At 40.9% G+C, this 14,207-nt stretch overlaps 1 protein-coding gene across 3 annotated transcripts in view; it reads left to right on the forward strand.

Moving 5' to 3' along the window:
• Positions 1–14,207, forward strand: part of ALDH18A1 (aldehyde dehydrogenase 18 family, member A1) — a 41,117-nt gene that overhangs the window by 17,158 nt on the left and 9,752 nt on the right. For 2 of the 3 annotated variants that reach the window (XM_012654505.1, XM_012654504.1), the window contains 7 exons: positions 2,163–2,321; positions 2,744–2,834; positions 5,965–6,089; positions 6,889–7,033; positions 7,697–7,770; positions 8,941–9,034; positions 12,181–12,401. In XM_012654505.1, the coding sequence (XP_012509959.1) occupies positions 2,163–2,321; positions 2,744–2,834; positions 5,965–6,089; positions 6,889–7,033; positions 7,697–7,770; positions 8,941–9,034; positions 12,181–12,401 (909 nt within the window). The remainder of the gene's footprint in view (positions 1–2,162; positions 2,322–2,743; positions 2,835–5,964; positions 6,090–6,888; positions 7,034–7,696; positions 7,771–8,940; positions 9,035–12,180; positions 12,402–14,207) is intronic. The other variant, XM_012654506.1, reaches the window with a different exon arrangement.

Genomic DNA, 14,207 nt, shown 5'->3' on the forward strand with positions numbered 1-14,207 from the left:
TATTTTTATCAATTTTATTGCTGCACACTAAATAGAAACATCTAAATAGCAATCTAACTCCCCAAATTATTATTTTCAACCTCTTACACTTTGTTATATATAGTACATTGTTTCAAGTTTTGCTTCTTTATTTCCTATTGCTTTTTTGTTTATCATTTTCATAGTTGTCATCAACAGGGATGCTCTGTTATTATACCAGAGTGTCCTAGAGTCAGTTAGTTGAAACAGAAAGGCAGGGACTTGTCCCCTAGTGCCTGTGGCTGGGGACCCCACTTCCCATAATCTTAGGTTTTTTTCTGTTAGTGTAAATATAATAGAAATCTTGATTACTACCATTCTTCTTTATTGTCTGCCCTCTCTTCTCCTCCACAATCCAATGACAATTTTAGTCTTTAATTTTTTTAAAGCGCCTGGAGCCAGGTGAGGAACCTAAAGTCTAGGAGCTATACTTTTGTTTTGGTTTTTCCCAGGGATGATGCTTTCTGAGGGTTTTGTCTTGTTTTGTTTTAAATGACAGTAACATTAAAAGTCAGTGGCACCAGCCATGGTTTCCTTTAACATTGAGGTGAAAAGCTCCACTTGCTCCAGTTCCCAGCAAGCCCCAGTCCCTGGGCTTGTCCCTCTTACACCTTGCCTTCCCCCCAGGCCATCTTATGGGCAGGAAATCTTTGCATTTTATACCTTATCCTGTGGTTCCTCATTTTCAGTAATCCTAAATAGAAGACCACTATCAGTGGCTTTTGAAACTCTGCTTTTGAAACTAAGTTGTTTGCCAGGTTAAAGACTTAAACAAGTACAACAGCTTATTTTTCTTCATAGAAATGAAACTGATTTACACTCAGCAGATTGTCCTTGTCTGAGCACAAACTTTTCCCTCTTGGGACTCTCCTCTCCTTCCTTTGTGATCAGATCCCCAGGACTTGTTTGTGAAACTGTCTTGGTGACACTGTTTTGCCTGGACCTTAGGCCTCCTTCTTGCCTCTCCTACATGTGTTTACTTTCATTGCGTGGTCTCTCACCATTGTGATTAGACTCTGGACGTTCAGCTTTGACCAATCCTATTTCTTACAGAATTAAACATTTCTGAAAAGGAGTTCATGATCTTCCCTTACAAAAATATGACCTCTTTTGTCTTTCCTTAAACCTTCAACATTTTCATTCTCCATTCCAGCAGCTAGTACAGGGCCTGGCCTTTCAGAGATACTCAAGAAATTTTTTATCAAGTGAACGAGTGAGTTATTTTTCTCAGTCATATTACCACTTTGTCTTCATCGCCTACGGTGCATATATCGTTAAGACTGCCGTTGTATTGCTGTGTTCTCCTCAGTTACCATAGCCAACCCCTGGTCAGGCCTGAGCTATGCCCACTTTTACTGTTTCTGTACCCTCCTTCTTGACTGTGTGCATCCTACTTCAGCTGCCCTTATGCTCATCTCCTCCCAGCTAAGTTGTATCCTGCCCTTCTTTCAGCTTGTGACTAAAGACTCACTTGTACAAACTTCTCAGACTGATCCCACATGCTCAGACACAGTCTTTGTTAACTCCAGTAATAGTCTGCTTCTGAGCAAGAACAGTGACAACAAAGCCCCATTCCATTTTGTCTAAATATTTCTCCAAGCAGGGTAAACCATTCATTCACTCATTAACCAAATATTTCAGTGCTTACTATGGCCAGGCCCTAAATCAGATCTGTTAGAAATTGCCCAGCGCCTGTAGTCCCACCTACTCAGGAGGCTGAGGCAGGATGATCGCTTGAACCCAGAAGTTTGAGTCCAGCCTGGGCAACACAGCGAGACCCTATTTCTTTAAAAAAAAAAGAAAGAAAGAAAGAAATTAGACAGTCATTAATTCCCCCAATATTCCTCTTAAGTAGATACATTAATTTTTCTTAATTTGATAAATGGGTGAGATTTGGTAGCTCTCTGAGGATTGAAGTACTTTTGCAGGAAGTCTTCAATATCTTTAAATAAATATTCCAGGTGACTGTAATTTTTTTTCTCTCTATTAGAATTGGATAAGCACCCAAAGATGTGTTGTGTATGCCAATCTGTGTGGGGTCCCAGAGGCCTAAAGTTTAATTCCCCTATTCTTAGCATCTTTTGTATGGTGGGAAGTTTATCATTTTTCTCGCTCTTACATTTTTGATCTATTTAATCCTTTAGATTTTGGTGACCAATTTGGATTTCCATGATGAGCAGAAGCGCCGGAACCTCAATGGGACACTTCATGAGCTCCTCCGAATGAACATCGTCCCTATTATCAACACCAATGATGCTGTTGTCCCCCCAGCTGAGCCCAACAGTGACCTCCAGGGGGTAAATGTGGGTGACGTATTCCTAAGGGTTGAGCATGCTGGAGACACTAACACCACGCTATGCTGCATGTACTAACACCAGAAGCTTGTCATAAGCAAGATGGAGAAATTGGAGGAGAAGCTGTCATCATGGAACAGTGACTGCATAAGCTCTTCTGACGTTGGGTTTCATTCAACAGGGGGAGGTGCTATAGTGATTTAAGATGGTACCATGAGCATGGCTTATGCATTTCAGTGGATAGAAGGCTGCATGTTTGGAAAGGGGTTGTCAGTAGGCATTGCATTTTGCAGACAGAAGGGGCCTGCAAGAGCTGTTACCCACACATTTGGGATCGTTGGTTTTTGCCTGCCAGAGCCTAGCTGGGCGCTTCTGTGAATTTCTTTTTGGACTACGTAGCTCCCTCACTTATGACTTTACTTGCATTCTAGGTTATTAGTGTTAAAGATAATGATAGCCTGGCTGCCCGTCTGGCTGTGGAAATGAAAACTGACCTCTTGATTGTTCTTTCAGATGTTGAAGGTACACAATAATGCTTTTTTCTTTTATCTGCTTGTTTTTTAAATGCTGCATGTGTGAGCACATGAGTTTCCCTCTTCGAGTCCTTCTGATCTTGTTTTACTATAAATCAGTATTTTCTGAGCCATATGGTCTGACAAAGGGTTTTTATGACTCAGAACAGGGTGGGCGAGACTGGGAGATGCAGCTCGAATGCTGAAATGTTTCCAAGTGCTTTCAGTTTTTTGATTTTTTTAAATAACAGCTTTATGGAGATACAATTCATGTACCATACAATTCACTTATTTAAAGTTTACAATTCAATGGTTTTTTAGCATATTCACACAGTTATGCGACCATCACCATTGTCAATAGTAGAACACTCTCATCACCCCAACAAGAAACCCCATACCCATTAGAAGTCTCTCTCTACTTCTGTCCAAGCTCCCTGGCCCTAGGCCACCTCAAGTATTCTGTCTCTCTGCATCTAGACATTTATATAAATGGAATCATACACTATGTAGTCCTTTGTGACTGGCTTTTTTTCACTTCGCATGTTTTCAAGGTTCATCCATGTTACAGTATGTATCAGTACTTCATTTCTTTTTATTGCCAAATATTCTACCCCATGGATATGCTGTGTTTTATTTATCCATTCATCAGTTGATGGACATTAGGCTATTATGAATAATACCACTATGAACATTCATGACAAGTTTTTGTGTGAACATGTTTTTATTTCACCTAAGAGTAGAATTGCTGGATCATATGGTAACTCTAATATTTAAAAGACTGTAACTATTTTCCAAAGCAACTGCACCATTTTACATTCCCACCAGCAGTGTTTGGGGGTTCTAGTTTGTTTACATCCTTGCCAACACTTACTTGTTATTATCCACCTTTTTTTATTGTAGCCATTCTAATGGGTGTGAAGTGATATCTTATTGTGGTTTTGATTACTTTCAGTTTTTAATGTAAATCACAGGATAGATTGTTTTAAATTGGAGCCACTGGAGAAAGTGTAGGCTGTCTGGTCACCATGTTCTTCCATGTTACTCTCTTCCTCTCTACTGTCCCCTTCCTCATGGAGGGGCCCCTCCTGGCTCCATCTGACTTTGTTGGCTCTTCTCACTTTTCTTAAGCTGTGTTTCCATTTCCCAGTGTGACCCATAAGAAATGTAGTAGCTATGTCCCAAATAGCCAAACCTTCAGATCCCAAAAGGTCCCCCATTACATTCCAGGACATGAGAAAGACCCTACCTAATTCCCAGCCCATACCAAGGCAGGTTAACCTGCCAGGACTTGTTCTCTGTTTTACACTCCGGCAGTGTAAGGTAAGGGCAGGGGCTGCCTAGTGGAGGCAGGGGCAAATACTGTCCATGTGGAAAGTGAGAGATCCAAACCTACAGGCCAATATCTTTACCTATAAGAAGTCTTGGTGTACTATATTTATCCACTATAATTTGAAGTCTCAGGATAGGAACAGCTAAGTTGGGGTCTAGAGAAGGTATTTTGGTTAATCAGGTTTTTACTTAATTTCTACTATGTGCAAATAGTGTGCTAGAGGCTTTATAAATGTCAATTTATTCAATCTTTGTGGAAACCCTACAAAGTAGGTAGGTTAGCCCAGTTACACAGATGAAGAAATTAAAAATTAAGTTCAGATCAATTAAGTGCTATCTCTAAAGTCACATAGCAACTTCTTGGCAGAGGCAGTTTTCAAGTTCAGTTGAAAAATCTACAGTCTTCCCTCTCTGCTATACTTCTGGGCAAAGTAAAGGTTGCAAGTTTTCAAAATCAATATATAAAAGCCAATTGGAACTAGACTCTGGTAAGCACTTTCAAACACCAAAATTGGTCATTGGTAGGCTTGCACTCTTACTATAATTAGTTTGATTAGTTATCTACTGAGTCTTGATTTTTAGAACAGTATCAGAATTTTAAATACGCTCTTGGTAAAATATTGGAATTCTAGGAACCCCTCAATGTCTCTGGAGGAGGTTTAGCTTAGAATTGCCCAATCTTTCCTGTACTATTATATGGAACTGAAACAGCCTCTAAATCCAAGCCTGTGATCTCACTTGGAGAGCTGTGGAGTAGTACATTGAGGTAGACAGGTTTTGAGAGGTTATTTTTGCTTTTCCTGTAATGGTTTGCGCTGCTTTGCTCTGTACTGAACGGTGATTTCTTCACTGCCCTGATTCACTTACTCCCCCAGAGATGTTGTGTATATAACAAGATTGTATTAAAAGTTTGGAATAATATAGGGCAGAGGTATATTGTAGCACAGGAAAAGCAGTAACTTAAAACCAAAATATCACTGCCCAAATGTCCTCAGCCAGTCCCCAGCCTCGGGCAGTGCCTCTCTGTGTCCCCCTTAGGTCTTGATTTGACTCTATTTTCTCAGACCCCTCTCACAGCATCCCCTTCTCTTCCAAGGCTCCTACTCACTCTTCTTCAAAGAGAAATTGTGAGGATTTTTAATCTTGAATAATATGCATAGAACGTTTCATGCAACTCATTTATGTGACTCTGCTCAGTTATAAAAGGGACATATGTTTTATGGTCATAAATCCAGACTGAATACCAAGAGTCATAAGCTCTCCTGCTGACTGAGCCTAACCTCCACGATGACTTAGTCATAAAACAGGGAGTATAAATCAGTGCTGTTTCAAAGGGTACTGCGAGAGTTAATGAGTACCTTTTTCACATTTCATCCTGCTTGGAAACAGTCACATTAAACAGTATGTAGCTGCTGCACTATTTCTGCAGTAACCACTCCTCTATTTCAGTTATATCCTTAAGGTACAGCATCATAAGTAGCAATGGTGGAGGTGAGGACGGTTTGCCAGTGGACTATGGGTAGAACTGATAAATGTTGTGCCGAGAATACAGCCATGCTCTGATGTTGGGAAACATTTATTTATTAAGCTAGGTTATAAAAGTGTGTAAGGTGAGTCCTGGAGCTGTTTTTCGGTGTGGGTCAACTCCCCACAGATCATTTGTTCTCTTTTGTGGTTAGAGCAGGTGGTGGTACAGTGGAATTCATCTGGACGAGTAACATACAGAGTGGTTGGCAAGCGCCCAGAGAGGCCTGTTTGGGGGACAGTCACTTGTATCACAGCGGTTTTACTGACTCTTATCTACTCCTCAGGCCTCTTTGACAGCCCCCCGGGGTCAGATGATGCAAAGCTCATTGATATATTTTATCCTGGAGATCAGCAATCTGTGACATTTGGAACCAAGTCTAGAGTAGGAATGGGTGGCATGGAAGCCAAGGTGAGAACTGGCGCCTTAACTGCCTATAATAGTTATAAAGCTAAAACAGCATTTTAATCCTTTTTACTTTTGTAATTGTTTGGAGGCTAATGGTTCAGATACTAGGTACATACACACTTAAATATGCACATATCTAAATACAGGTTTAATGGCTATAGTGTACCTATATTTAGTCATGTCTGTAAATATGTTTTTTATTAATATTATATAAACATTGTGTTCATATTTTAAACTCTTCGAGGGAAGGGCCTATATATTTTTCATAATTCACAAATTCTCTAATATCAGCAGCTTAAATATTTCTTGATGGATTAAATCTTTCAAAAATTCTTTCTGTCCCATTAATTGATCTAAGAAGTCATACCCTTAAGGTACAGTATCATACGTAGCAAATGGCAGAGAAGAAGACGAGAGCCCAATTTACAGAAGCTGAAAGTACTCAGGATCAGACTCTGGTCAAACCCCAGGCTGTTCACTGAGCGGTTCACTGCCATCAAGGCACCGTAAGTCAAATGTAGAAGTTATGAGTCCATACTAGAGAGTTTTAAGAGAGAACATGTGGGAAACAAAGGATAGGTTGATTGATCTTTAGGAAACATACCCAAGGTTGGGCTGGGAAGAGTGCGTGGGCTGTGTGTGTTTTCAGAGCTTCTGAGTTGTTAAAAACATTCCTGCATATGTTTAATTTGCTCAGTATAAAATTGTATTTTATCTTTTTGCAAGTTTACAACGTGGGTGACTGGGTCTGAATCTCATCTTTGATCTGAATCTAATTTTTAGATCTAACCTGTCTCATTAGGTAAAAGCAGCCCTCTGGGCTTTGCAAGGTGGTACATCTGTTGTTATTGCCAATGGAACCCACCCAAAGGTGTCTGGGCACGTCATCACAGACATTGTGGAGGGAAAGAAAGTTGGCACCTTCTTTTCTGAAGTAAAGCCTGCAGGTAGGTAGTTCTTCATAAGGTCCCAAGGCCTGTGAATGGTAGCTAGTGATACCCTGGCTTGCATGGAACTGAAGACTGAGTTCTCACCCCAGGATTTTAGATTATAAAATTAATGTGCTAATATGAAATATGGTATTATTTAGAACACTATTTGTAAAATTGGAATTTGCTTTGCTTTTGTAAAATTCTATCTTACCTACCTAGCTAGGCCTTCTATTCTCTGCAAAGTCACCGAGTTAAAGAATATTAGCATCTGTTTTCTCAAGAAATATTTGCTAGGCCCGTGCTGGATGCCTAGAGATTCAAAGATACGTAAAATACAGTATGTGTTCTCAAGTGTTCACAAAGGATAGAATTGCCTTATAATCTGCATTCAGAAAGACAACACATTAGAAAATATCATCCAAAGTGGAATTAAAAAGAAATCTTGAAGACATAATGTATATTGCCCACCCTAGAAATACAGGCAAGTTCTTGTGTTTATGCCTGAGTTAATCTGGCACATTCTTTTGCCATTTTAGTGGTCAGAATGATCCCCATATGTGAAACAAGTGCACCAAGATACCAGTGTTCCTTCTGTGCATGTGACGAACCTGTGCACATGCTGGGAAGTCAGAGAGAACCAAGCTGACCATGACCTGATGTTTGCACGTTTTCTTGCAGGGCCTACCGTTGAGCAGCAGGGAGAAATGGCTCGATCTGGAGGAAGGATGTTGGCCACTTTGGAACCTGAGCAGGTAATAACCTTAGCTGATATTTGTGTTGTAGTTTTCAGAGCAAGTTGTTGCATGGTTGAGTACAGTAGTCAAGCCCACTGACTCCCCCTTTATTCCTAGTATTCCACAGAGTTACCTGAGTTACAAGTCTGGTTCAGATTTGTTCTTTTTTCTTTTTCTTAGTTTTATTTTCCCCTTTTCTTTTATAGGCTGAGGCCTACGGTAGCTTTTCATCACTATGATGTTTTGATCAAAAACATCATGAAAATGATGAGATCAGGAAAGCTACCTAATCTTGCCACATAATGGACGTGGAAATGTAGGAAAATTATTTATCCCAACTCATTCCAAATCACCTGACTTCCCTATAAGGCGGAGGCTCGAGAGCCTCCTCCATAGTTGGCAGCCCTGCCCTGTCCATCATGGATTAGTCTAAGTAGCAGACACGATGAGGCTGGCAGTGGTGAGGAGGTCAGGTGAAAGCTGGGAGCTGGCGCCCCAAGGGTTGTGTTGTCAAGGGTGGATTTGGGAGTAATGTATATAGGTTTCTCCTGGGGAATACTTTGATCTGAAAAGAGAAGGGAATTCAAAGTAACTACAAGCAGAGAAAGGAAAGCAAAGGAGGAGCCTAGCTTCTCTCTCAAACCACTGCCCCGTTGTACTCCTGCAGTTATCACCACACCATTTTGCCACATTTCCTAATATAGGTGGGTAAGGTTCAGGTCTCTTCAAGTATCTAGAACTGAATTTTTCCCCTCTGACTGAGTTCATTAAATAAATAATTGGCAGAAAAAGCCAGATGTAAAAACTTACCCTGGAAGTTATCTGGCTAGTGGTATTAATATGTAAAGATGTGTGTGTCATGCTGATTTAAAGCACTGGCTCCTAGGAAAATTGTATAACTCATCTACCCCCTACCCCACCCTTAGGCCACAGTTTGCTAATTATAATAATCAGGAGTGGTAAAAGAGGAGGAGAAGAAAGAAGAAATGAGGGGAGGTTGGCAGTGAGAGAGGAAGGAATAGATACGGGGAGCAGGGGCTGGAAATGAACAAGGGGCAGTGAGATTTTAGTCAGCGATGACCTCAGACTTTGGAGCAAGGCCTGACTCTCTTATAGAAGAGTAGGTTTAAAAACTGGTGTGCGCTGGATTAACATACCTGTTTCTTTAATGGTGTGCCTTTCTTCTAGAGAGCAGAAATTATCCATCATCTGGCTGATCTGTTGACGGACCAGCGTGATGAGATCCTGTTAGCCAACAAAAAAGACATGGAGGAGGCAGAGGGTAAAGACCAGGCGACTTAGAGTCAACGCTATGATGGGGGGTTGGGGTTTTTTTGTTTTTGTTGTTCTTTATTTTACTAATAATTCTTGTGTCTGCCTAAAGACAAGATTGTTACAGAAGAAATTATACATTAGGCATCATTTTTATCAAGGGTAGATGGCTAGTGTTTTGTTAGGCTTTCTCAAACTGCACATACTACCTCCACCCCCTTCCCCAGATGTTTTAGTACAACCCGCAAAGAGCCGTGGCTGCTATGGCAATTTCAGGACAAAAAAAGAAAAATATTGAGAACCCTCCTGCTTTAAATATTCAGCTAATAGCAGCTAACATGTATTGAGGCCTCTCTGTATTGCCAGGCACTGGGCTGAGGGCTATACAGACAGGATTTCATTTAGTCTTTACAACACAGTACCTCTGAGACAACTGCTGTTTGTTATCCCCCTTTCACAGAGAAGGAAACTGAAGCTCAGAGAAGTTGTCATTTGCCTAAAGCCACATGGCCAGTGATGGACCCAGGATTCAAACACAGATGGACTGTACATATAAAAGCTGTAGACATAGTTTGTGCAGCTTATGATGAAAGATAGCTTGTCTCTTAGTGAATTAACCAGTCTGAAGTCTTCCCAGAGTTAGCACCAGGGGCCATCCAGAAATGTTCTTGATAGTAGGATGCTGACAGTAGAGTAAATAAGGTGGTGAATTCACATTGCAGACAACTAAACATGTAGACAGTCATTTGGGCCCTTACTCTTTCTCTCCTTTTTCTGAATTCTTTTCCATCTTAAAATAATGGAGGTTGATTTTATGGGGTTTTGAATTTCCTTTTCTCTTGAATAAATTTGCGTTAACTTAAAATATCCAGATTCCAGTGTTCCCTTCAAAGAAACCTTGCAAGGCTCATCAACATTACTTTGATTCCTTAGAATATTTTTGAATCGTTGTTTTAGAACTTCCTCTAGCATTTACATGTAGTGTTTTGAATTTTTGTAGTATTGGAAAGTCATAAAATGGATTTTCAGAAATGGAAGAAACCTTCAATCATATCCAGTTCTTCTAAAGTAACAGAATTAAGACCCACAGAGATTGAAACTGTTGCTCAAGGTCATATAGTTTGTTGTTGGCTGAACACTGACTTTTGATCTCAGTCTTATCTCTCTGGAAATACACAGGGAAAAACAATGGGTTAAGAACAAAGTCCTGGGTATACATCAGCATGGTCATCCCCTGTGACTCAGTAATCCCAATTCAGGGAATTTATCCTAAGAAAATATTTCAAAAGGAGAAAACAGCTCTGTATCTAAAGATTCTTAGAGGAGGATTATTTATTGCACAGAAAACTGGAAACAACCTGAGTGTCTAATAATGTAGGTGTGGTTAAGTGCATTAATCTATATCAACTCAATGGAATATTTAGTAGTAATTAAGATAATTTTTGCAACACGGAAAACATACTTGCATTGTTAGGTGAAAAACTGGGGTGTAACATTTAACATGCACAGTAATTAACACATGGTTTTTAGCACATGGGGGAAAGTAAAGAAAATTAATTAATTTATATAATTGGTTGGTAGAATGTTGGTTTAATTTTTTTCTTAATATAAGGTTGTTTCCCTTCCCTTCAAAGTAGAGATCTTTTTATTTTTTTTTTTATCTTGGTAGGTACAGCTATAAGAAAGGAAAATTTTTCATAATTTCATCTTAATATTGATCACAGCAATGATTTGTGATATATGATTCCAAATGGTTTTCCTGAGTACATATACATGTATATGTATGAATGTGTGTATGTGTAGAGAGAGAAAAATCACACCATGCATACTATTATATTTAAATTTAAAGAAAATTCTGTATAGGAACTTACCATAATTCTTTTTTAGTTTTTGGGTTTTTTTTTTTTTTAATCATGAGACAGAGTCTTGCTCTGTCTTCTGGGCTAGAGTTGAGTGGTGTCATCCTAGCTCACTGCAACCTCAGACTCCTGAGCTCAAGCGATCCTCCTGCTTCAGCCGGGGACTGAATAGCTGGGACTACAGGTGCATGCCACCATGCCTGGATGATTTTTCTGTTTTTTGTAGAGATGGTCTCATTCATGCTCAGGCTGGTCTCAAGCGATCCTCCCACCTTGGCTTCCCAAAGTGCTAGGATTACAGACATGAGCCACTGCGCCTGGCCTGAACTTACCCTAATTCTATTTAACTTTTTATTTTGAAAGAAAATATCTTTGTTGCTTCTGATTATAAAAATAATTCACTCATTATAAAAAATTAAAATAAAGGTAAAATAGAGATCATCACTGTTTTGGATGCCTTCCAGACATCTCTCTGTGCACACCTACATATGCAGTGTTTAATAAATAAGATCATATCATACATGCTGCTTTATAGTTTGCCTTTTTCACAAACTACATCCTGGACAGATTTCCATGTCAATAAACATAGATATATTATTTATAATAACTGCATTGTAACCTGTTGTCTGCATTTTTAGATAGAATCCAGTTTCTCACTGTTAAAAAAAAATGCTGTAGTGGCCGGGCGCCGTGGCTCACGCCTGTAATCCTAGCTCTCTGGGAGGCTGAGGCGGGCGGATCGTTCTGAGCTCAGGAGTTTGAGACCAGCCTGAGCAAGAGCGAGACCCCGTCTCTACCAACAATAGAAAGAAACTAATTGGACAGCTAAAAATATATATATAGAAAAAATTAGCCGGGCATGGTGGCGCATGCCTGTAGTCCCAGCTACTCGGGAGGCTGAGACAGTAGGATTGCTTGAGCCCAGGAGTTTGAGGTTGCTGTGAGCTATGCTGATGCCACAGCACTCGCCCCAGGCAAGAGAGTGAGACTCTGTCTCAAAAAAAAAAAAAAAAAAAATGCTGTAGTAAATATCCTCATTACGTGCAGATTGCTCATGGGAATGATAAATTTCTGGAACTGAAATTGCTGGCACAAAGGTATGGGTATGCACACCTTTACCTGATGATATATACTGCCAAACTGCCCCCTAGGAAAGGCTATGTAAATGGCATGTCATTGTCTTCCTGAGTCTGTTCCTAATGCAGGCCATATGTTCAGTAAAATATCAAGAAATATCAGTTGGTGGTTGTGGCCTGCCCAGGTTCTACTTTATCATGTATTCTTATCACCTTTTCAGGGAGACTTGCAGCTCCTCTGCTGAAACGTTTAAGCCTCTCCACATCCAAATTGAACAGCCTGGCCATCGGTCTGAGGCAGATCGCATCCTCCTCACAGGACAGCGTGGGGCGTGTTTTGCGCCGGACTCGAATTGCCAAAAACCTGGAACTAGAACAAGTGACTGTCCCAATCGGAGTTCTGCTGGTGATCTTTGAATCTCGCCCTGACTGTCTGCCCCAGGTGTGTGACTAAATGCCCTGCCATGTGGGGCAGGGGCGGGGGGAATGGTGTCAGGGATTGGAGGAAAAGTATATTTTCAGGACTGGAGATGTCTCCCAAAGATAATTTTGTGTGTGCATGCGTCTTATCTTTTTTTCCCCCCCAAAAAATAATTTTTAGACTTTATTCTCAGGTTGTTCTTAAAGTAATTCATGTTCTTGATTCTTCCAGTAATCCTAAAGTATGTATTCATATGTCCATTTTACAGTTGAAAAAGCTGAACCTTACAGAAGCTAATATTCCTGTCATACTTGCAAGGTATCGCTGGGACTGGAGCCCAGTCAACCTATCATTCCACAACGTGGCAGCAAATTTTCAGATATCTAAGCTCATGGTTCACTTTGTTCTCCTGCCACAAGTCCCTGCTAGCCTACTGCAGGTCGTTTATCTAATAGGTGGCTTTGCCCATGTAAAAAGGACTTTCAGTAGTTAATGGAAACTAGAATGACAACCCTCTCTAAGGAAGTTGCCATATCACAGGCTGCTGTTGAGAAACCATATGTTAAAGGTCTTGCCAAGCAGCCATGCTGGCAAGTCACAAGGGAGTGTTAGACGGTGGCCTCACTTTGTTGTCCTAAACTCTCTCCCAGAATTCTGGGACCATTTCCCCACCAGACTGTCCTATATGATGATACCAACTCTTTCTTCACACTATCCCCAAAAGTCTCAAAGGGAAATTCTATTTTAAAGCAAAAATCTAGCACCTCTTTTACTATAGGTGACCATGGAAGTCTGAAATGCTTTGGGGGAGTACTCCCTGACATGACCTAAAACTGGCCCATTCACCAAGGGACTCCCATACCAACAGGGCCTGTCCTTAGTCCCTGGATGATGCTGGCACACCACCCATCTGGCCACATACCTGTCTTGCAGAAATGCCCCAGTGATGGCTGCAAAATTCACCTCTGCTAGTACAAGTGGGTCCTAAGTCTCTCTGTGTCCAGGAAGTTCCTTGCTACCTCTTATCCATACCAGCGGTTACCTCACAAGGAGTAAGGTTTCCTCTTTAGCCAACCACAGCTGAGGCTCCTCACCTGGACTTTTAACCCTGGATGGCTTCACAGAATCCATGAGTGCTAAAAATTGTTTGCAGAATTCTGTGTGTTTGTGCACTTATCTGGAGAAAGTTTACATAACTTTTTCAAGAGGTCCATGAACAACAAAAACAAACACAAAAGGATAAAGAACCCCTAATTGAGAGATTAACATGGTCAGGCAAGGTTTTTTAGTAAAGTTTCTTTCCCTGTGTTACAAAAACAGGAACGTTTTCATTCATCCCAAGAGCAGTCAGAAAATTAAGCTTTAGGCTTAGAATGAACAGGTCAGTATCACTCACTCTTGCTGTAACAGGGTAACTAACCCTCCTCCTGGGTGGCCTACCTTTTCCTCCCCACACAAGTGTATGGGAAAGAGACTCTATCCCTAGCAGTCTCTGCCCTAGCGGTCCAGGGCCTGGTGGGAGCTCTAGTCTTCTCCATGTTCTTAGTACCAGGCATTTAGAGCTCTTAGACGAATTCTAGGGCTGGAGTAGGATGTGACCAGAGGTACCACCCAGCCTCAGTCTGCGTCAGGTAGAGCAAGCACTTCTATAGGGGCACCTGAGTATCCTGTTCTTCTGAGTGGCCCAAGTGGGGAGGGGGCCTATGTAGCCCTGGCCACTTAACTCAGGTTACTTTGCTAATGGAGCTAAGGAAACCACATAGTTTATATCTTAAGACCCAGGTGTTTCACTCTGGAATCACATGACCTCAGTATGGCTCCCAGCTC

Source organism: Propithecus coquereli, unplaced genomic scaffold, assembly GCF_000956105.1.
Source record: "Propithecus coquereli isolate 6110/MARCELLA unplaced genomic scaffold, Pcoq_1.0 Scaffold440, whole genome shotgun sequence".
In the NCBI taxonomy this organism is placed as follows: domain Eukaryota; kingdom Metazoa; phylum Chordata; class Mammalia; order Primates; family Indriidae; genus Propithecus; species Propithecus coquereli.